Genomic DNA, 21417 nt, shown 5'->3' with positions numbered 1-21417 from the left:
TTTTTGAAAATTTTTGACAGAAAAAAAAGCGCCATTCCGAATATGCATACCGGTTGTAGGAAATTATTAAACTATCAAATCTTCGCTAAAAGTATTCAGGAAGTAAAGGGAACTATGAACTGACCGATGAACAGATTTTCTAAATTCCTTTTACAAAGACCAATAAATAAACATGATGGATAACTTTCAGAATTTCTCATACAATATCAAGTAAGGGTAAGACAAACGACGAATCTATGACACTGCGAAAAAAATCTATTTTCATTGTGAATATGGTTTCATCGCAATAACGATCAATAAGTTTATGACGACAATGCTAGAACTGCTAAAGCGATAATGTAGTAGCAACATAACAATGTTCAAACAACTTAGAACAAACAAAGTAACAACATTTCTAGAGAGGGACATCCCAATTTACAAGTCATTTATAAAGGCATCGTGATTACAGATTAGTTTGTATATATTGTATCACCATCACTGCTAGCGATCCGATGGATAAATCTGTTGTAGAGTTGTCACTCGTTCAGACGTATTTAAATATTCTAAACATCAACCCAACAATGTTAGAACTGTAAATTTGCGTTAGCAAATTTTTTGTTTTCCCCTCACCAGAATTCGAACTGAGATATCGTGGTACCAAATTGCATTGCACTATGATCGGCGCGCTAGACCAGTCGACCACTTTGGCTCTTATTAAAAGTGATAAACTAGAAAATATGCAACTTGAAGCGGCTATGCTAGTTACTGGCGGTACTAAGCTATCACCCATAAACAAATTATACAATGAAACAGGATGGGAGTTACTATCAGAAAGACGACGGTAAAAAACATGAAATGTTTCACAATAAGACCCCTGATTATTTAAGCGATATTATCCCTCACAACTGTTTAATATTCATAACTATGACACAAGTCGAACGAATGACACACAACATATAAAGTGTAGAACAGCATTGTATCAGAAATCTTTTCTTACGTCAGTCATTCGATCGATCCTGAAATGCTTTTCTGGACGATATCAGATTTGGTCCCATCTAAGTTTACACTTAAACGTTACCTTAATCAAAATTTAAGTAAAATACCAAATTATTATTTATATGGAGAAAGGAAAGGACAAATACTTCATGCCAGACTTCGGATGGATTGCAGTAATCTAAACGAACATGTATTAAGAGAAATCTTGAAGAAATTAAAAATTGTACTTGTGGTAGAATCGAAAGCAGTAAGCATTGTCTTCTCGAGTGTACTCCCTTGTCCGAAAACGTACAATAGATACTATTCCGTTCCCATAAAATATAAAACACTCCTGTTTGGCAAAATAACCTCAGTCAAGAGGAAAATCTACTTGTGTTTAAACAAGTTCAACAAGTTTTAGTAGATTCAAAGCCATTTGGAATATATAGTATTTCATGGTTAGAATCGTAATTGGGTGAGACAAAGTCCTGGACACACACCAACCCGGTACATATCATATAGGAAAGATCAGACAAAAAAATCAACTTTTTATTTGCAGTTATTTGCCTTTTTGTTTACAGGGAGACTGATTAATATATGAAGAGAAATACTGATTCGAATCCCTAAGTAATGTATTTCCGTAATTATATGCATATGACATGTATACATGTACATGTTTTTTTTTTATATGATATGTTTTAAAGAAAAAAAAAACAGGTATTTCAGGGGGAAAGGTTGGTAACCGGAAAAAAAAAATACATAACAGTTAGATGCAGAGAGTTCAGGGAATATAATGGAATAGCATTTTCTAATAGCATTAAACGTATTTGTAAACCGTCGAAGATCAGACTTAGGGCTTCAGTAACTAAAATTAAAAAAAAATCACTGTGACTAGGACTGGTCTATCATTATGTACTTTATTTCTAAGGATCATGCTAAGGTTGGCACGTCTACTATGTGAATGCTAGATTTATATCCACGGCGAATATTCGTAACACTTGCTTTCAGATTTTAGCGTCACGGAACGCTAAATACTTTTAGTTTTTTTTTTTTTCGATATCACACAGTAGATTGCAGATTTGTAGAGTGTAAACCTCCAAAATTACGAGAAATAATATACAACCAAGTGTCGCACGTAACCTTTGAACATTTAGTTTATTATATATAAAATTCACACAATAACTGTTAAATGAAGAAAAAAAATTGTTATTTTCCAATAAAAAATGTGTTAAATTACAAGTGAAAATCGCATTCAGTTTTTTTCGTATGTTTTGTTCAAAATGCAACATTCTTTGCAAACACTTCTTAAAATCTTGAAGGAAAACAAAAAGCCATATATACAACGCACATTAGCAAAAATGAAAGACGCGATCACAAAAATTTACCATAGCACAAATGATATCACACATTCACAATGGCGGGATGTATAAGTACCGAGCCACGTCAAATAGATATTACCAAAACATGACTATTGATAAAACAGTAAAAATGTGTTACTGTATATGGTGTTGTTGAAGTTGGATTATATTCCGATCGTCTTGGTGCCTAGAAGCAGAATGTGCATTTTAACAATGTGCAGATCGTTTATTTGTCTTTGTAGCGGATAGATCGGCACGCAATAAAATTGGGACAACTCGTTTATATTTTAGTCATGATTACTTAAACTTTATGGTGCATGCATACAGAGTAACTGACAATGTTTTGTTGCAAAAAATAAAATAGCAAAAATACCGAACCCCGCCCAGGAACATTCAAAACGAAAATACCGTTATCAAATGGTAAAGTCAAAAGCTCAAACACATCAAACGAATGAATAACAACTTTCATATTCCTGACTTGGTACAGGTATTTTCTAAAGTAGAAAATACTGGACTAAAACTGGTTTTATAGCTTTCTAAACTTTAATCTTGTATGCCAGTCACACAAAATTCCATGCTTGCCGCACAACGTTTGTTTCTCCATTTGAGAGTTCTAACTTTGATTCTTCCATGCCATTTGTGTTTAAACCAGAACAATTGTAGAAGGCAGTAACATGCTATTGATAGTACTATGACTGTTCATGACCATATGCATGGTCAATTAAAATCTTTTGTAAGTAAAAAAAAATCCGTACTTTGATTAATACAGGGCAATTATTCGTTATCGTATATACTACGTATACGAGTTTTCGAACTTTGCTTATGAATGTATACCGTATATTGCTATGACTTCTACATGGACCTTTCTATCATGATTTTTTTCTGTAAAATCTTTATTTTCTTTATTTCCGTTGAAAACCCTTATTTTTTGATATTTTTTATATAAATTTTAGGTACGGCATGCCGTACCAACGAACATTATTGGTACGGCGAGTGCCGTACCTGCCGTACCGGCTGCTACGCCCCTGTATAGTTTACATTTAAAATTTTGACTTGGATGGAGAGTTGTCTCATTGGTACTCATACCACATCTTCTAATATCTATTTATCTACATCTAACTTGTTAAATACTCACTATGGCTGTTGGCATACCAGCATCTACTCTATCCTGTAGAAGAAAGTAAATGCAATTCTTCCTTTAATGTGTCACATTATTCGTTTATTATTTAACAAAACTTTTAGTGCTTGCCTATAATAGTAAGCAGTTTTCATTTGTAAAGATAGCTGCGCCACTTCAAAAGAACAAACAACATTTGTCAGGATAATTTGGACTCCTATTCAATTAAAATCATTGTTCAACACACCTTGTCATGGGCAAGTTTTACACTCACATACTCATCAGTGTAGTTACATATCTTTATTATAACAAGAATGTGCCCCTAGTAAACAGATGCCTTATCCACACTATCATTTTCTATGTTCAGTGGACTATGAAAATGGGGTTAAAACTCTAATTTGGCATTAAAAAAGATCATATCATAAGGAACATATGTACTAAGTTTCAAGTTGATTGAACTTCAACTTCATCAAAAACTACCTTGACCAAAAACTTTAACCTTAAGCGGGACAGACGCACAAAAAGACAGACAATGCCCATAAATTGGGCATATTTTAAAATTATGAACAAGAAAAGGTCGTCCAGAAAGTCTCCCCTAGCAAGAATAATTCAGACCCTTCCTGTAACAAATCTATACTGAGGGCCTGAATTTCTAACATGATAAAAATTCTTAAAGACTGGATTGTGTAGAAGAGGTGACCAATCAGGCATCATCTTAATTTCATCCATCCAGATAGGTAAATCTTGAGCTTATTCTGAATGATAAATTGGAGATTTTTCATTGTCGATGCATTCAGGTGTTAACAAATTAATCGTGGAATATAATTAATGAAATAATTAGACCAAGTTTCCCCCTTAGTGGAACTTAAAAAAAAAACTCAGATTCCTACTTTCTAGCTTTGAAAGGTTGCAGGTATGAGTGATGGGGATTGTCTCTGTATAAAACTTACAGCAGCTGACAACAATTGAGCTGAAATACTCTTCAGTTTACTGGGCTTCAGTACAGATCCATGGATTTTATAATGTATGCTCTTTCTCAACCTGAAAATACAAATTCATTATTGTTGCCATTTACATTTGTATGTCATTATATATCTGATTGTCCAAAAGTGTTAATTTTTCAACATGTTCAATTTATTTTTTAAAAGAAAATGAACATTAAGTGTAAATTCGAACCTATATTGATATACATTTAGGCTCCATTATTCTACACGGTACAATTTACTTATTTACTCCAATATGTCCTAGGAAGGCAATTACTTAGATAAAAAAGTTTTTTCCCCATCTTGCATTCTTGTTGAATAAAAAGTTTGTACGTTTCATTTAACATTGTTTCAGAACTTTTAATCACACTTGTCAGTTTACAGATCTAATAGTCTGATAGTAAAGCCTTTTTTTATATGATTAACAATGGGAAAAAATTAAAGTGTATTACTTTTCCATTATTTTAGACTGTCTGATAAAAAACAGTATGGATAACCCTTGATGTACATATTATATATTATTAAAAATTGAAAAAAGATGCAGTGACTTGAAAAAGTAAATAAAACTTTGGCTAACTTTTCCCGTTTTCTTGGTCTGTCTGATAACAAACTGTCTTGACTTGATAAAGAAGATGTGTCCCCAGCATCCTTAAAGAGCTGTACTGAGGAGGGGACAGACACATCATCTTCTTCTAGTAGAGATTCATCATCTTCTTGCTGAAATACATAAAATCAACAATAAACAGAATCCATAAGTAAAAACATTATGAATGTCTATATATATATACACTATCTTCACCTGATGAAATACATAAAATCAACAATAAACAGAATCCATAAGTAAAAACATTATGAATGTCTATATATATATATATATATATATATATATCTATATATATATATATATATATCAATATCTTCACCTGCTGAAATACATAAAATCAACAATAAACAGAATCCATAGGTAAAAACATTATGAATGTCTATATATAACACTATCTTCACCTGCTGTTTGATCACACCAACACTTAACATGCTTTTAAATGCAATGCATCTTCAAAATATATGAATCTGAAAGCTGAATATGAAACACAGAATATGTTTTCTCAAAACAGTGTAGCCTTATTCAAATAAGAGCCCCTTAATTTACCTATCAACTCTAGCATGTCTAGAATGATCAAATGTTTGTTGCTAAATGTCCAGTGGCAAATATTTCATGCATGTTCAAGGCTTTTAAATATCTAGATAATATGTCATAAAACATAAAATTATAACATTCATAGCAAGGTTTTCTTTAAATCATAAATGCGAATAATTTAACCTGTATATAATCGCAATAATTAATCTCCCATTTTTTAACATTCTTCATTTTTCTTCAGAAATCCCGTTAATAAATGCATGAAATGCACACAATAATTTCTGTATATAAATACCTCATTTAATATGCTTTCTAATGTTGGATTTTCAACTTGAGGCAGATCTGCTTGAAACTCAGAATCATCAAACTGAAAAAAGAAAACCAACGATGATTAAAATATCTCAACTATCAACAGGATTAACATGTTTTCTGTTTCTTACAAATGTCTTAGATCATTTGTAGATATAAATAATAAACCAGCAAACATCATGTACATTAATAAATATCTTCTGATCTGTAATATTTCTGATTGTTTTCTCTTATTGTATATTCCTTATTTTATTGTGACATTTTGACTACATTTAAGTGAAATTGCATGGCATGCATATAGCAGCAGACATAGGATTCCCTCAGTATACACTGGTATACATACGTTTCTCATTTCCTGTAGCTATCAATTGTCTTAATACCCTGCCACATCCACTATGACTTTGTTAGATTTATTTTTATATGTATCTACCTCACATGTCTGATGAGTTAATCCTTTTTCAACTGATTTTATAGTTTGTTCTTACATTGTGTGTTTTCCAATAACCACTGTACCAGGTTAAGGAGAGGGTTGGGATCCCCCTAACATTTTTAACTCTGCCAAATTCTTTATGTATGGGCCTGTCCCAAGTCAGAAGCCTGTAATTCAATGTTTGTTGTTTTTTTTATATGAAACATACTTGTTTTTTGTTCATTTTTATTTTACATAAATTTTGCCGTTAGTTTTCTCGTTTGAATTGTTATACATTTGTACAAGCCGTACAGTGGCCTTTTGTTGTTAATTTCTTAGTTATTAATATTTAGTCTCTTGTGGAGAGTTGTCTCATTGGCAATCATACCACATCTTCTTTTTGATATTTACAATATTTTCATCTTCAGAAATAAACTACTGAGTCTGTCACTTTGTTTCATAGTATTTATAGATCCAATATTGATCTGATGTTGTAGTGGCATTTGGGAGTTTTTCTGTGACTCGTCAATACTATGCAGTGTATATAGTACAACACAAAACATCTATCAGAGAGTCGTAATTACAAATGGTAATGGGGGTACAATACAATCATTTTTCATAACAAATATCAGTAAAAATTCTTGCCAAATGACGTTTACAGTCATTTTTGGTGCATGACAATTAACAAATGATTAAATGTACATTTTTATTTTAGACGATTTAAAAAATTGAGTGATTTCGACGAATCACATTTTTTAAAACAGTAACAATAATTATTTGAGAACTCTGAAAAATAATTGAAAGGATGGTCTGACAAATCACACTAAAATTTTCATACCTGCCAACTTTCACGATTTAGGCGTGTACTACACGATTTTGACCCTTTGTCACGATTGCACGATCGTGTTCCTGAAAACCCCTCTAAAACACGATTTGGTGAAAATTTACACGAAAAATATTGTTGTTCCCGATTTTGAACTGTGTCCAATGGAGGAAAATCGTGTTCAGCCAATCAAATTGTGCGTTTCTCATGATCAAATTAATCAGCCAATCAAAAACGTTTTCTCTCAAGATTGTTTTAACATGCTAGATATTGAACTTGTGTTGTATTCCTCTGTTTGTTGGTCAGAATTGTAAAAACGTGAACATGGCAAATGATTTTTCAACTGCAAGGAGGTTCTTACACTGAATAAGAATAAAAGCATGGCTGATTGACAAACTTCAATGATGCAGTACTACCATGAATATAATAAATAGTAGTTTATTCACTAATTTATTGACATAACATGTACACTTACTGTAACATAATTTTATTTATGTATTCAATCATTTAAAGGATAATGTACTCTTCATTATTTTCCACATGGACCCCCCCCCCCTCCCCACATCAACATGAGGAATCCCTTAAATGAGGGACAACCCTTAGTCAAGGGGTCACTCTTGTAAAAATTAAATAGGAAAATGTAGATTTGTTAACTTAGAAATGGGAAATTCTGACATTATATTTGGAACAGCTTTTCTAAATGAAGAGTCCTATTATTTTGAATAATAAAGAAGATTTAAGGCCAAGAACATATCAAAATTCTTGGACATGTGTTGACCATATAATACCAGATAGACAATGATAGATCATAAGCTGTACAGTTCTTTGGGAAAAGTTTCTTCAAATAATATGAATGCTCATTTGTACTTAAAAAGTGGTTTTTAATGTCCTAACATTGAGGGGGGATCCCTATGTGTTGTTCCCAACCTGATAAAAGTCCTTCTTTGTGTATAATTTTAAATTGGAAAAGTCAACAACTATTTAGTATCCTTACACATGAAAATAATTCCTGGTCTTACAGCTACATGTTCATATTTTCTGCTGATATAATAACTAGAATCATGCAAATAAACTTAAAAAAAGGGATGTAAGCTCATCTTACAAATCATGCAAAAATGACACTTTTTCGCGCAAAATAGTCGTCGCAAAGAATTTTAAACTTTGAAATTGTTGTCACGCGCTAAAACCCCCATGGGCATTTTCAAAAGTTGGCAGGTATGAATTTTAACCAATTTGACCCTTATGGTAGTTGAAAAAAAAATACTGTTTGACGACCGACGATAAAGGGCATTCATACCCTCTTACCAGACATGTACATATGATATAGTTCACCAGGAAGACAGGTACTGAGGTAGACCTGAGACACTCTTATAATTTGTTTTCAAGTGGAGAAATTTTACAGAATAACATTTGTACCTTAAGACCTACTTATAAAGACTTCACACTCTATCATACATAACATCTGCCATATATTACCTCAATATCAAAACTTATTGGTGCCGTAGGACTAGATTTTTCGGAGCTACCCGAGTCCATAATTTTGGGAGGAAATCTGAAAACCGGAAGTAATAGAAAGCTGGAAAAATCGAAACTTTCCCCGGACAACCTTCCGCACATAATGAAATTGATCAGAGTAATATAGACATAGACAGCTAAAACACCATCGACCGTCTTTAAGTAATTGTCATCTGATCTTACACTGTACAAATACACGGCCACATGATCTGCAATAGATCGTGGTAAATAGTATTATACGAATATTTGATTATGAAAAAATGATGCATTTTGTTTCTCTCCCCTTTCTCGAATATCTCTTCCGATATGTTTTTCTTGGGAACGTAGTATAATTATATGTCAATATATATTGTCCCATGTTTTTTTTTACCATAAGTTGCATACAGATACATAATTTAGAATCAAGGTAATGTTTAAAAATCAAAATGTGTTTGGGACTGGTCCCTTTTGTTTTATTTGTGCGTGAAGAATGAAGGGGGTCTCATTGGGGGGTTCTGATGCTGGAACCCACTTATTGTGATGTCAGATTCCTGTATCCCGCTTATTGTTATGTCAAATTCCCTTACCCTGCTTACACTTAGTACCTATGCAATTCTCATTTTTTTGGTAAATTGCCTTACAAGTCCCGCTAGACTTCATTTCCTGTTTTCACGGCACAATAATTTGACTTTCATGTGTCACACTTACAAAAAGTCAGCAAAAATGCATCATGCTTAGACCTCAATTGAGAGATGAGGATGTGTTTATCTGGAAGAACTAATTATGTATATACGCACACTGTCACAGCACCTATGATCACCTATACCATGTACATGTATACAAGGGTACTGTCAGGCGTTAATGGTTATATTAGGCTACAGTTTGCGTCAAATTGATTAAGATTTTATTATGATTCGTCATAATATTCTCATTGTGATTCTTCAAAATATCCTTAATATGATTCGTCAGAGGTCTCAAATACTTATCAGGCAATATAGGAAAGGTGTACTGACATAAGTTCTCTCTAAACACATTAACTCCAAATGGAGCTTTCATTAGTAGAAGCCATATTAACTATGTGTATCAGTGAGAAAAATGTAAATGCATAAAAATGTAGTATATATATATACCAAAACACATGTACATAATTAACAACGCCTGGTGATGTTTCATAAGCCTGACCAATTTCGGTCCAAAAAGAACCTTCATCAGAGGCAGAATGTCTGAATGGTGGATTAATGTTTGCACCCTATTTATATAGATATGGTAACCAGCGGTTCAGAGTTTACCAGCGGATCAAAGTTATCCAGTGGATAATATGTATGTGGTTGATATCTTAGCAGGTTCAATTATCCTTTCAGTGAAAAATCCCAGTTGGATTTTCCATGGTTACAGTTATCTATATTTAGCTAATGTACATGTTACAGTTAACATTTTGACATGTTACAGCAAACATTTGACATTATAAGGTAATCATGTGACCTGATGATATAACCAGATTTGGGCTTTCGCATTGGGTAAAGGTTTTTTTAATCATTTAAGAAGTACATGGTAATCATTTAGTCTTGATCTTTGGTTTATGATACACCTACATATCAAGTCTAATAATAGTATTTCATGGTAGTCATGCAGTCTTGATGTTTTAGCTTGTGATACACCAAAATGTCAAGTCAAAACTATTACAAAATTTGGTTTAAGAGAGAGGGGGGGGGGGGGGGGTCTTATTGAGAATGCTTCATTTAAGCCTTTAGTTATCTTTAGTACTCCTTTTTAAGATCAAAGGTAGACAAATATTAATCCTCAGTGTTAAAAAGTTTTCAAAACTTTAAGTTTGTAATGTAGGTATTTCCTATACATCAATTTCAGGTAATCGCTATACCACTGTCCCAGGTTAGGGGGAGGGTTGGGATCCCGCTAACATGTTTAACCCCGCCACATTATTTATGTATGTGCCTGTCCCAAGTCAGGAGCCTGTATATTCAGTGGTGTTGTCGTTTGTTTATGTGTGACATATTTGTTTTTTGTTCATTTTTTTACATAAATAAGGCCGTTAGTTTTCTCGTTTGAATTGTTTTACATTGTCTTATCGGTGCCTTTTATAGCTGACTATGCGGTACGGGCTTTGCTCATTGTTGAAGGCAGTAAGATGACCTATAGTTGTTAATGTCTGTGTCATTTTGGTCTTTTGTGGATAGTTGTCTCATTGGCAATCATACCACATCTTCTTTTTTATATTAGAGCTCTTATGTCAATGAAAAATCAATAGGCAATATAGGAAAGGTGTACTGACATAAGTGGTCTCTAAACACATTACAATGTAACTCCAAATGGAGCTTTCGTTAGTCATGTTAGTAGAAGCCATATTAACTATATGTGTATCAGTAACTCAACCGCCAGTTTAATCTGAATCGCCGGTTAACTCCATTAATCCACCATTCTGCCTCTGATGGATGTCCTTTTTGGACCGAAACCAGACAGGCTATGAATGTTTCAGAAACATCACCAGGCGCTGTTAATTATGTGTATTGGTATATATATATACTATATTTTCATGTCTCAAATAATTATTGTTACCATTGTTATTTAGAAAATATTTATCGTGATTTTTTTTTTATAGTCTAAAAGACGTACATTTTATGGTCATGCACCAACATTTACTGTTAACGTCAAATAGCAAGAATTTTTACCTTTATCATGTTTATTCATTATGAGGCTCATGTTACCTCATTACAACCCTCCTATAGATTTATGAATTTTAGTTACTCCGACACCCATGATAGTCAATTCGGCAATAAAAAAAAAAACCAACAATCTGCATGATGTGTAGCCAATTAAACTTTCAAGTTACCTTCAAAGTTCAGACCAACTCTTTTACTTATTGAATTCTTTGATTGTAAATTGGGCCTCTGTTGGTCAACTGATACCAGTAAATTGGGCCTATGTTAGTAAACTGATACCAGAAAATTGGGCCTATGTTTGTCAAGTGATACCAGTAAATTGGGCCTCTGTTGGTCAAGTGATACCAGTAAAAGGAAGTAGTTCATCTGGTTTATAAAACATAAAGTCATGACAGTATGTTGATGGAGATTGGTGGTTCTCTCTTTGTACTTTGATTTCCTCCACCAATAAAAACTTTCCATCCCAAAATACATTTTTACCCAATAGTGTTCATGGTGTTAAAAGTAGTGTTTTAAACAACAATAAAACTGAGAATGGAAATAGGGAATGTGTCAAAGAGACAACAAACAGACCAAAGAGCAAACAACAGCCGAAGGCCATCAATGGGTCTTCAATACAGCGAGAAACTCCCCCACCTGGAGGCGTACTTCAGCTGGCCCCTAAACAAAAATGTATACTACTTGTAGTTCAGTGATAATGGACCTCATACTAAACTGAAATATGCACAAGAAACTAAAATTTAAAATCATACAAGACTTATAAAGGCCAGAGGCTCCTGATTCAATGGGACAGGCGCAACAATGCATGAATGCTGGAGGGTTAAACATGTTTTTTAAGATTTCAACCCTCCCCCTATACCTCTAGCCAATGTAGAAAAAACAAACTTACAACAATAGGCACAACAATACGCACAGTAATACTCAGTTAAAAAAAGTCTGAGTCAGATGTCTGAATAGGTAACGAAATCAATTAATCAATCTTTGTTTCTGTTTCTAAATCTATTTTATTCTGTTTCAGGTAGTTGATAATTGGTGTTAGTTAATCGCCTTTTTTAATGATATGTCAATCATGGAGGCCGATTCAGATCTAGAGGAATATGGTACGAATGAAATGTACATTTTACCAGGTGATGAATTAAAATTAGAAAACCAATCTGAAGAAGATTCCAGAGAAAGCTCTTATTGTGTGAGCACAGTTTGTGACAAAATCTTTGCTTGTTATGTTTGTTCACACATTTTACCTTGGGCCAGGGTTTCATCAAGAAACATTAGACCCTTTCTTAAAGGACAGACTTATATATGTAATTATTGTGACAAGAAAAGTCCTGATTTTAGTCACAAACCTAAAAGTCTATTGGATGACAGGGATAATGAATCTCTCAAAGCAGCTATAATTGAATCTATAAACAATCAAGAAATTAATTTTGACACTGTAAACCAGTCTGGAATTATACATCCACCCCATGATACCAGTATGTTAACATCAAATCCTGGCGATGTCCCACATCAAAATTTAGATGATTTTCCTGCCTCTCTTTCTGCAAAGGGAAGTAACCTATTTGTAGTTCATTCTGAAGAAAGAGTAGGTGAATTGTCTACTTTAAAAGTTGGTCAAATTCATAATCAGTTTGTTGAGAGAAAACTTGAAAATGAAATGAGTCAAAATTATACAAAATTACAAACAGATGCACAAGTAATAAGTGTTAAAGTAAATGCAGAAAAAGATTTAGTAAAAAAGTATCAGAATTTAACAGAAGAAATGTTAAAGCAAAGGGAGAGACGTTATGAATGTTCTTTATGTGATAAAAAATTTAAACGTAGTGCTCATCTTCAACGTCATTTAAGAACACATACTGCAGAGGGGCCGATATTTAAATGTGACGAATGTGATAAATGCTATAGAGATTCATATAACTTAGTGCGGCACAAAAAATGGCACCAGAAAGACGTGATTCCATTTGATCCAAAACCATTCACTTGCGGCATTTGTGAGAAGAAATTCCGTGATAATTATGATTTACAGCGCCACATTAGAATACACACTGGTGAAACGCCATTTAAATGCTACATGTGTGATCAAGGATTTATTGATAACCGTAGCATGCAAAAGCATGTAAAACAACATAAAGGGGAAAAACTCTGTATTTGTCCAATTTGTAAAAAGGGTTTTATTGATAATAGGGCATTGAATAGGCACATAAGAACATATAACGGAGAACTACATTATAAGTGTGATATTTGTGACAAGACGTTCAGTAAAAAAGCTGACGTTTTATTTCATATGAATACACACTCCAATAAACTGCAATTTAAGTGCGAGTTTTGTAAAGAAAGTTTTAGATCTCTTAGCAATTATGAAATGCATAGAAAAATTCACATTGATCAGATCTCCTCTATTGTTGCTTCAACATCAGGGTTGGTGAATGGTGAGAATGGGATACTAGATCCAATGGTAAATGGGGAAGAGTGTGGGATCAAAGGGGAATAACTGGAAAGAAATACTGTACAGGTACAGTATTCATCAACTGATAAAATAGAATTTTACATACATTGCAATCTATTGTTAATTCAATTTTATACTGTTAAAGGAATTAGAGCAATCAATTGTTATTAGGATTTTGACACTTAAGTACATGAATGTTTATATATGTACTCAATTCACTTATATTACTTTAATCAACTGTCTCATCTGGTTTGCAATAGTAATGTTCAATGATATCAAAAGTTACTGTTGTTTAAGAATTGATAAATTTAATGTACTGTCTCATCCTGTTTTCAAAATTCACAATCGTTTCTGTTGTGATCAATGAACAATAATATGTTAGTAAAAACTGTAGTCTCAATGATCTATTGTAAAATACTGTACCTTAATCATGTTAATGAATAAACACAGTGCAGCTCAGCATAATTAAACTATGCCAATTTATATCATAAATGAAATAAATTAGATTTATTTATGAATTAACTTATAACTTATTTGTAAATTACAACTTTTTATCATTGTTTATAATTGAAATTGTAGGAATGCTAATGTGTTTTATGTATTCTGTTGACAGATTTTGATCAAGGATAGCCACGGATAAATCAAACAGTGGTGCTTAAAATTCTTAAACTTTGAGTAGCACCACCCTTTGAAAATTTGTGGTCGTCTTTAAATATGCATATATATCTATCATGTCAATTAAATTTGCCACTGGAGATTAGGCCAAAATTAAAAATATGTTTATTTCCCCTCCCCCCACCCGGGTCAAAAATAAGCCCCCGGGTCAAAAAATTATTTTCCACCAAAAAATCGAAATTATTTTTTTCCTGAAAATAATTTGTTTCCATTTTTGGAAAGTGCTTGAAAGCAGAAGGATTGATAATCTAAATAAATACACTCAAATTGAGCACAAACAACTGATAAGTGGCCTGGACTGGACAAGTCAAACCACAATCACATCCAGTTAAAAAAAAAAAAAAAAAAAAAAAAAAAGAACCTGCCTTCCTGGTCTGTTTACAAAAGGTAGACCCGGGGGAGGGGACACAGACATTCTTTTAAATGTGGCCTTAAGGAGCTATCCATCTTCATTATCATCATAATCATAATGATAACCATAATCATTGCTTCAAATATTTGTAATTGAAAATGTTTATTGTATACAAATTTACTGAATTTAAATATGTCAAGATGTCTAGCATGTCTAGCTGATTATACATTTTGAACATGTTGAAGGAAATGTGTGTTTTAAATGATGAATTGAATTTATCTACATTTAAGTGGGCTTGCAGGTCTAAATCATTTTTTTTTATTTGATATAGGATTTCGTTATATTTTTCTATAAATTAACTTTATCTTAAACTTAATAGAAAAATGAAATAAAAACATGGGGTCACCGATCATTTATGCTCACAATCTGCCTTCGAAAGAAGGATACATTTTTGTTAGTGTCCTTTTTTTCGTTGAACTAATAGTAGAAATAGCGGTAATATCGAAGTAACAATGAATAAAAAAAGAACTAAATTACAGAAATCGCTTAAATTTTACAATTATTTAGTTTATGTACAGCTTATTCGAAAACAACAATAAAAAATATAGGTCACCAATGAGTTAAAAAAGATATTTTAATTTTAATGCCAAAAAATGTCATTTTTGGACCAAAGGGAGATAATTATGAGCTGTTTCATTGATACCTACAATTTAAAAGTCATCTGGGGCCAACACGAATTGACCTTTTTGGAATAGTTTTTGTACCATATGATATAGCAACAACTACTTAAGGTAATAAATAAAATTTGTAATGAAAAATAAATGTTTGATTTTTTGTTGAAAATCTTATACCCGCGAGCATCCTTAAGTGATGAATTGAATTAAGTAGATCTATCATTTGTCTGTGATAATATGGGTTTAACCACATGTGCTCATCAAGTTTTCTCACAATGGTACATTTTAATAATATGTTGTACATGTATGGTTGTAACACTATGATATATCTATTTATTTAATTGTCTGTCATGTCTGTGTACTATATTTATATACATATTTATAATGTTATACCAGTTACATGTGTAGAACAAGTACATTCATTAACATTAAACAACTTTTCTTTGACATAATTTGAATTAGAGTTATTTTTCTTTGACTGCCACATTGGAAGAATAACTGATTAATTTTCTTTTTTTTTTTTCTGAACTGGATATTAGTGTGAGAGGTATTATATTTAAAACGAGGCCAGACTGATTCTTGCATATGCACCCAGAATCAAAGAGAAAGAGTAAGGACATGATGGCTTGGAGGAGGAATGATATGAATAGTGTGTCTGTATAGGTAGGCATGTCTTCCTGTGAACTATTACCTTTTGAACTAGTGCCATGTCGGTCTGGTACCAAGCAGGGTTAATGATCATGTTGCATTAACATGATCTTGTCCAACATAGTCATTTATTTTGTTAATGGACTTTAAATAGCCAACTTTTTTTAAACTTTGAACAATTGTATTGTCTTTTACCAGTATCTGAACGTCAGCTGCAGCTTGTGCAGCAGGATCTGCTTACCATTCCAAGAACACCTAAAATCGACCCAGGGTTTAATTAGCATGATTAGGGTTTCGTGTTGCTCAGTCTTAAGTTTTTTATGTTATTTTTTAATGAATTTTTGGTCTTTGGTCTTTTTTTTGCCTTTGCGTTGTCAGTTTATTATCGGATTTTGAACTTTAATTTCCTTAAGGTATCTTTCGCTTCTCTTTTGATATTTATTGTAAATGTATTTGAATGGCCTCCTTTAGCCAGTTGTGTGTACTTGGAAACAAAAGGGTCTCTCATTTTGAATAACATTTGGAGTTTGTCCAACATGTACAATCCACTGTTGAAACTACTAACGCTTGCTGGCATGCCAAACAGGAAAGTATACACTAAAAGCACTCAGACAAACCACAACCGGTTATTCTTCACTAAAAGTGGATGATATCATATACCCCTAAAATAAACGTCTCAACTAGAAATTACTTGATCACAACCACATGAAAAACAACTTAACATTGATGGTAGAATGCACATTGCAAGTAGACATTAGAACTATGGGTTAGATAATTTACACTTGAACAAGTCTCAGATGGATAAATTAAATAAATTCTTCTTACAAAAATTTTAAAATCTTCAATCTTTAACAGCAAGAACAGCGAACTGTGTACTGCTACTGTCAATTAGAGCACTATCACGTGATACTGAAATACACAAATGTAAATGTCGTGCAGAGTGTTCTATCCTGCGAAAACAGTAAAATAAAGAAACTCTGAACGCCAAACCCTTATGTTTCTGCCAATTCAACCAATCTCTAGAACAAGATTGAATTTAACTATCAATACATCAACTACCAAAGAAAACCGCTCTACAACAAGCTTACCTACTGAATTATCATTAAAATTATTTGTAAATAACTATCAAACAATTTTGGTTACATAAATCAAATAAATGGTATGGATCGGAAAATACCCCCAAATATCTCAGCACTTTCGGTAGCTTTTTAGTCTGCTTACCAAATTACAAAAATTAAACGAACTTCGATGAAAAATCAAACATGAAAATCACTAATCAAACAGCAAAATAAAAAGATCAAACAACTGTCATATTCTTGACTTAGTACAGGCCTTTTCTTATGTAGAAAATTGCGGATTAAAGTTGATTTAAGCTAGCATCACTGAAGAGACATGTGTTGTCGAAATGCGCATCTGGTGCAGGAAAATAGGTACCGTTAATGTTATTAACCTCTCACTTGTATGTCTGCTGGATAAAATTCCATCATATTGACAACGATGTGGGTACGTCATTCAACATTGTGTTATAATTGTAATCACTATTAAAACAAACAAAATATATAACAAACACAAAAAGGCATGTAGACGAATCACATTAGCACAAATGAAAGACAAGATTACAAACAATGATATCACCAAAAATAGACTAAAAAGTAAAATTAACATTTAAAATGACAAACTAAAGGAGAGAATAACAAGTCATTAAGACGATAAACAACGTCAGTACAAATAATCTAACGTAGTTGCCCAGATTTTTAAATTTCAGATATGTAAAAATACAGAAAAAGTTCGTCTGATTACATGATTGTTACCTTAACCCTAACTAATTTCTTAATGGGCTGCATCATATAAATAAGGAAAAAGCATTTTTCAGAAATAGAACATGTAGGAGTATGTAATCAACATTTTTAATCCTCAATCTTTGACATGTGCATTTTTTAAAGCAGGAATTGTACAGCTGATAATTGTCTGTTGTTATTTTGTATCATTATTTAGGAAGTAGGAAATTATCAATATTTAAAGGCTGGCAAAAGATCTAGGTTTAAAGACTGGACAAACTCTTGTTGGGTTAGACTGTTTCTTATAAATATTTTAACCAAAAACATTTCTTGAATTGATCATTTTTAATAAGGAATATATTTATAACGTTAACATTGTTTTGGGCATCCATGCTTAAGTTCATATTGACATATATAAAAATAGTGACTGATGGTTTAAAACCAGATTTAATCCACCCTTTCTACACAAGGAGCCAAGTCAGGAATAATGCTTTCCATTTTATGATGTGATTGAGCTTTTGATTTTGCCATTTGATAAATGACGTTTCATTATGAATTTTATTTGGTTTTTTTTTTGTTTGTTCTACTTTCCACTAATGTACACCTGTTAATTTATTATAGATGTTGAAACACACAGCAATCGTATTTTAAATATACACAGGTGTGTGTGAAACCTTTTAATTAACAGGTCTGTTTTGATGATAATTTTGAGAGGCTGAAAACATCATTTCTCTAATTCTTCGTAAATTTATCCCTTTCTGCACCCATTGTATATATAAAAAAAAAATAATTAGCGTGTGGTTCGTTTGATCTCAGGTCTTCATTTGGTAAAATCCTCTGAATTTGGTGTTAATTTGGAGAAGCTGAAAACATAATATATGCCAATCTTAATTTGACATTTTGTCACACTACTGTTAGTGTACCCTCCGGGCCTTTTATAGTTGACTATGGGGTATGGGCTTTGCGTATTGTTGAAGGCTGTACGGTAACAGTAGCTGTGAATGTCTGTGTTATTTTTGTTTTTTGTGAAGAGTTGTATCATAGGCTTCATTTACATCCTTTTTATATCATATTTCAGCTGTGTAGTCAGTACTTCTGTACCGAAATGATTAATAACAAACTTTTGTCTGATTATAAAGTTATAATTTATTTAGAAATATTAATTCAAACTCACGACAGTAAATTTGACCTTATTTTCTTTTATTCAGTGATTTGAAAATTACTTATTTAATTATGTACCCTGACTTGTAATTCATTAATTTTCATTTTTTACCTTGTAACGTATTTGTTTTTTCGTTCATTTTTTTTGAACAAAAACAAGTCGCTAGATTTCTCGCTTAAATGCTTTACATTTTTCATTTCGGGGCCTTTTATAGCTAACTATGCGGCATGGGCTTTGCGGTACCCTACAGTTGTTAATTTCTGTGTCCTTTTGTCTCTTGTGAAGAGTTGTCTCATTGGCAATCACACCACATCTACTTTTTATATCCTCTGAAAACAGTAATATAAAGATACTCTTTAAATGTAAAACCCTTATAAATATGCCAATTTAACCAGCCACTTAAACAAGATTGAATCTTTACTCTCAATATATCAACTACGAGAGATAACCGATATCACCCAAATACGAGTACCACAACCGGTAAATGTTGTAGCTAGAATGAAGAGGATGAAACGCATTTCCTGCTTGACTGCATTATATCAAAAATGAGAAGACATTTTCCAGAATTGTTGGAGTATATAATTATAGCATTATAAGGCTACAACTTTTGACAAAGGCATTCTTTTTTTAGACAGTACAGTTGATAATAAACTTATTATTTGGTATTCTTATGTGCATTATCAATATTCAAATGCTTATAAAGGATCTATGTTGTAAGTTACTTAGTCATATAATTTAGCTACTATTTTTTTTAGATCTCCCCTGTTTCAACTGGGTATTGTGTTTCTAAGTCTCTAGTTTTCTGTCTCGTATTTAATAGACTGATGTTTGTCTTGTCCTATGTCATGATTTCTTCTTCTTTTTCCTCTACCGATGAGTTAGAATGTCCATTTGGGGTTATTCACTTCTATTTAAAGGTTATTGCTTTTCTTGGATTTCAATAGACAAAACAACTATAATAAAAGTGCTGATTATTAATACTGCTAACATTTTGTTTAATGCTTAAATAGATATAAAACAAATTGGGAGGGTCGTGGTCTATCCATTCATTTAATTCATGTGAGGTATTTGTTTCAGATTCTAAAACTGTGTGGGGTTTAACATTTAACATGCATATGGTGTTCCATGTTTTAAGAATGTGAAAGCAAAACAAGACGATTTTCTGATTGATGTTTCAAGGTCACTTAGATTGGTTGACGTTTTTCAACGTCGCTTTGACAACTGTTGGCTAATTCTTGGCGGTACGTTTTATTTATTTTATTAAAGAGGAAGCCGGAATGCCCAGAAAGAACATACCGACTTTAGACAGGATAACTGACAATCGTTGTCAATAATTATTGTAGTCGACTGCATCCTTGAGAGGATGTGATGAAACGTGCACTATCAGTGCTGAAAGGCTAGTGAAGAAGTGTTTTAAATACTGAGAACTGTAGGCCAAAGAGCTCACTAAGAAAGAAGTTATTGTTGTATCTTGTTTAACAAAAATGAAACATCTGAAAACCATAATGAACCAAAAAATATAACCAGAAACAACATCACATAATCTGATCTTGTTCAATGGGTGGCGGGGAAATCAAAACAGAAATTTGCGAAAGTCAAAACAAAATTCAACTACTGTACTCTAATTCCGATTTTAATGCATTACTAACAGAAATAATACGTTAGAGCTTGAAATAATGTATTAATTTGAATTAAAATGAATACTTTATCTGACCACATTTTACCTTTTTTTTGCAAATGACTGCATGTACAGTTCCACAGGAAAAGTATCAAATAATATAGAAAGTAAATATTATAAATATGTGAAGATACGTACGAAAAATTAGGACTCTTGATGTAAAAATGTAATACGCGTATTTGATGAATAAATCAATAGTATCGTTTAAAAAAGAAAGACAAAATCAATTCTGCAATGCAAAGGCCATTGCATATGTTTATAAAAGAGGAACAAAATATACTAGTAGAGGGACAGTCAAACTCGAAAATAAACCGACAACGTTATGGTTAAAAATGAAAAAGATAAACAGACAAACAATAGTACTCATGAGATAACATAGAAAACTAAAGAATAAGCAACACGAACCCTACCAAAAACTAGTGGTGATCTCAGGTGCTCCGACGGGAAAAGCAGATCCCGCTCCACATGTGGCACCGTCGTGTTGCCAATGTTATCACAAATCCAGTAAATAGTCTAATTCGGTAGGTCACATTCATTAAAGGGAAGGGGATTGTAGTTACCACGTAAAAACATATCCGATATCATCTATGAAACGGGTATTCCAAAACGGTCAACCTGCTCGTGATGGCGTCCGTAAAATTTACGCAGGAATGATTTCAACTTTACAATTTGGAACTCTTGGTTTCATAGCTTCCTTGTGAGCAACAACCCTCTTTCAAAATCATGATAGGAAAAACAAGGACG

At 32.6% G+C, this 21417-nt stretch overlaps 1 protein-coding gene and 1 long non-coding RNA gene across 3 annotated transcripts in view; one reads left to right on the top strand and one right to left on the bottom strand.

The window, feature by feature from the left end:
- LOC143059195 (vacuolar protein sorting-associated protein 8 homolog) overlaps positions 1 to 8713 on the bottom strand; it is a 57660-nt gene extending 48947 nt beyond the window's left edge. Inside the window, exons 1-5 of the mRNA XM_076232685.1 lie at positions 8568 to 8713; positions 5846 to 5917; positions 4990 to 5129; positions 4380 to 4470; positions 3448 to 3480 (exon numbers count right to left, since the gene is read on the bottom strand). Coding sequence (XP_076088800.1) covers positions 3448 to 3480; positions 4380 to 4470; positions 4990 to 5129; positions 5846 to 5917; positions 8568 to 8708 — 477 coding nt within the window. The 5' untranslated portion in view covers positions 8709 to 8713. The remainder of the gene's footprint in view (positions 1 to 3447; positions 3481 to 4379; positions 4471 to 4989; positions 5130 to 5845; positions 5918 to 8567) is intronic.
- Positions 8702 to 15865, top strand: LOC143059196 (uncharacterized). 2 transcript variants are annotated; one of them, XR_012973424.1, is made up of 2 exons: positions 8702 to 8830; positions 12282 to 15865. It is a non-coding gene; the product is annotated as an uncharacterized LOC143059196 (long non-coding RNA). The 2 variants fall into 2 exon arrangements; XR_012973425.1 differs by lacking the exon at positions 8702 to 8830 and adding an exon at positions 8857 to 9012.
- Positions 15866 to 21417: the final 5552 nt, after the last annotated feature.

Source organism: Mytilus galloprovincialis, chromosome 14 (assembly GCF_965363235.1).
Source record: "Mytilus galloprovincialis chromosome 14, xbMytGall1.hap1.1, whole genome shotgun sequence".
In the NCBI taxonomy this organism is placed as follows: Eukaryota; Metazoa; Mollusca; class Bivalvia; order Mytilida; family Mytilidae; genus Mytilus; species Mytilus galloprovincialis.
Note: the sequence above shows the minus strand (reverse complement) of the source record. Positions and strands in the feature narration are given on the sequence as shown.